The 2,590-nt window shown below is 43.5% G+C and overlaps 1 protein-coding gene across 1 annotated transcript; it reads left to right on the plus strand.

Moving 5' to 3' along the window:
• The first annotated feature begins 1,480 nt into the window (after positions 1-1,480).
• LOC149840839 (2S seed storage albumin protein-like) lies at positions 1,481-2,159 on the plus strand. The gene is made up of 2 exons (XM_090005143.1): positions 1,481-1,943; positions 2,086-2,159. Exons 1-2 carry the CDS (start codon positions 1,481-1,483, stop codon positions 2,157-2,159), a joined length of 537 nt encoding a protein of 178 aa, XP_089861269.1.
• Positions 2,160-2,590: the final 431 nt, after the last annotated feature.

A 2,590-nucleotide genomic window follows, 5' to 3' on the forward strand; every position in this document is an offset into this window, starting at 1 on the left:
GAAAATTTACAAAGATTTTGGACCGTTGATTTTTTGAGCCTTATAAAAACTCACCCAGGTGTCGGAATTGAATGCTTCAAGAGCTGATCCCTATAAAATCAAGTACATAGATCACATCTGTACGGTCAGAATTTATAAATAAAATAAAAAAAAGACTGCAAAACTCATTTAGCATGCTCATTTAGCATCTAACGTGTGAGCAGCTACCAATCACTATATATATAGCTGAACATACTAGGCCTTCTTTTCTCATTTTGCCCCGTTAGGCCCTATAGTTTGAAGTGTCTTATGATATATCTGAATCGTTAGATGTGTTTAACATGCTCGATTTAGTGGGAATAGAATCTTGGATCATGTTTTTTTGACAAAAAAAATGTATTTTTATGAGTCGAGAAAATTGATGCCTTCATAGCCATTGATTTTGGATCATCAGAAAAACCTATATACAGGTCAGATTCCGATGATCTAAAAGTCGGTTCCCACTAAACAAAACCTATGGATCATATCTATGGTGTTAGATGTGAGAAAAAAAAATACCAAAACCTACTATTTTTTGATGAGCCTAATGGGGCATATATATATATATATGCATGTTTTAGCCTAACACCTTGTATTTGGGCTCAACTCATTTAAGTTGAATGAGTTGCTTGTGGCTTGGCTCATCAGTTATACAAACCCATCATGAACGAGTTTGTGATGACCCGATCCAAACTGAGTCAGGAGCTGCGCAGTTTGTTTATGAGTCCTACCTAGGGGTGTCAATGGGTAGGGTTTACCTGGAGCCGACCCAGACCAAACCCTATAGGGTCAGGGTATGGTTACAAATAAGAATACCTGATTAAGACCCAGGTTCTAACTTGAAGATAAGAATAATACATGGTCCCGGGTATAGTTAATTTATGAAATTTTAAACCAGACCCGGGCCTGACCCGGTTCCGATTAAAACCTATAATTTTTTAGTGTAAAAATGATAAAAATATTATTTTATGGGGCTTGGTTCATGTAGTTTTTATGAGGCCCGGGTATGGTTTCTCTTATAGTAGACCCGATTAGACTTGGGTTCGGACCCTATACCATACCCGAAAATCCGGTTCAAGTCTGGTTCTACCTGGGACCAAACCAAACCCTACTCGTTGACACCACCTGGTGAGCAAGAGGGAAATGAACTCTTTGATGAGAAATATTGCTTTCCCCTGGTTACCTAAAAATATTTTTCAGATATTTTTAGTAATCACTGAGACAAATTTACCCGGATATCAAGGATACATGGTGGCCCTCTGCCCTGCGAAGTATCCAATTCAGTTGCACCCAATCATGGACGTGGCCCCCATGCAATGCTCTACGTGCCTTTCTCTCGTTTGCCTCCTCTCCAACCTTCACAACATAAATACCACCACCAACACAGCCCATTGAACTTACTTCTCACTCGAAACTCTCCCTATCTCTCAGCATAACCATAACCAAGAAGGAATAGATAGCAATGGCCTATTCACCTATCATCAAGTATGCGGCCATGACAGCACTATTGCTGCTATGGCTGGACATGGTGGAGGCCTCAATCTACCAGACCAAGGTGCTGACCACCGAGGACGACAATGCAGTGGTGTCCAGTTTAGGTTGGCTGGGTCCAACCAGGTGCCAATCGGAGAGAATAGATTTGGATGAGTGCAGGAGGTATGTAGAGAATGGGAGGAGTGGCTGGATCATGCTCTCCTCCAGGAGGAGTGGTGGAAGCAGCGATAGGGCACCACACCGGTGCTGCCAGCAACTCAGTCAGATGAGGGAAGAGTGCCGGTGTGAAGCCATCAGACAGTTGGTATCTGGGGATCAGAGGTGGAGGAGGGAAGGTGTGAAGGAAAGAGAGGTAGAAGGGAGGATGAGGAGGGCTGAGAACCTCCCTAAGACTTGTGGTCTTAGCTCTCAACGTTGCTCCATCCGTGCTGGTACTCTCTCTCTCTGCATCGTTGTAGATACAAATCATGAGTGTAGGATGCGTGCCTCGATCTGGCACTATAGACCCATTCAACATAGTCTATTTGCTAGCCATAGCCATGAAATTTTGTACCCTTTGACTTTGGTTAACAGCCTATCAGTTGTGGGGCCCAACAGCAAATGAAGGGCAGCCGGTATCAGCGACACTCTCAAAGTGTGCAATGTGATTGCACTTGATGTGGGAAGCAGATCAGGTCATGCTGAACATGAGCGTTTTTGCTCATGCCGACATCGTGGCCATCCGATTTGCATTTTAAAAAGCTCAAAAGGCAACAAAACCAGGTGGCATTCATCCAAAATGCAAACAGACGGCCACGATGTTGGCATGAGCAAAAACTCTCATGTTCAGCATGACCTGATCTGCTTCCCTTGATGTGCCAACAATTTTGAAAGAGAATCAAGTGCAATGTGATTGAACACTTTAGTTTGCTGCTGCACCTGAACACCCTCCATCTTTACGATACAACCTGTCAGCTGACTTTGCCCCATAGCCACCTCTGGAGTCGACCGATCCACCTGCCAGAAAAACCTGTATGCACATTACAATTGTGGACCATTGATTGTTGAAGCTGTGGAAAACCCTGTATGCACATTACAA

The sequence above is a fragment of the Nuphar pumila genome, chromosome 4 (assembly GCF_984573655.1).
Source record: "Nuphar pumila chromosome 4, dmNupPumi1.hap1.1, whole genome shotgun sequence".
Lineage (NCBI taxonomy): Eukaryota > Viridiplantae > Streptophyta > Magnoliopsida > Nymphaeales > Nymphaeaceae > Nuphar > Nuphar pumila.

Bases quoted from the DNA above. Each gene is read 5' to 3' on its own strand.
- LOC149840839 (XM_090005143.1), top strand. From the start codon at position 1,481: ATGGCCTATTCACCTATCATCAAGTATGCGGCCATGACAGCACTATTG. The intron at 1,944-2,085 runs GTACTCTCTCTC...TTTGGTTAACAG, and splicing joins ACGTTGCTCCATCCGTGCTG to CCTATCAGTTGTGGGGCCCA.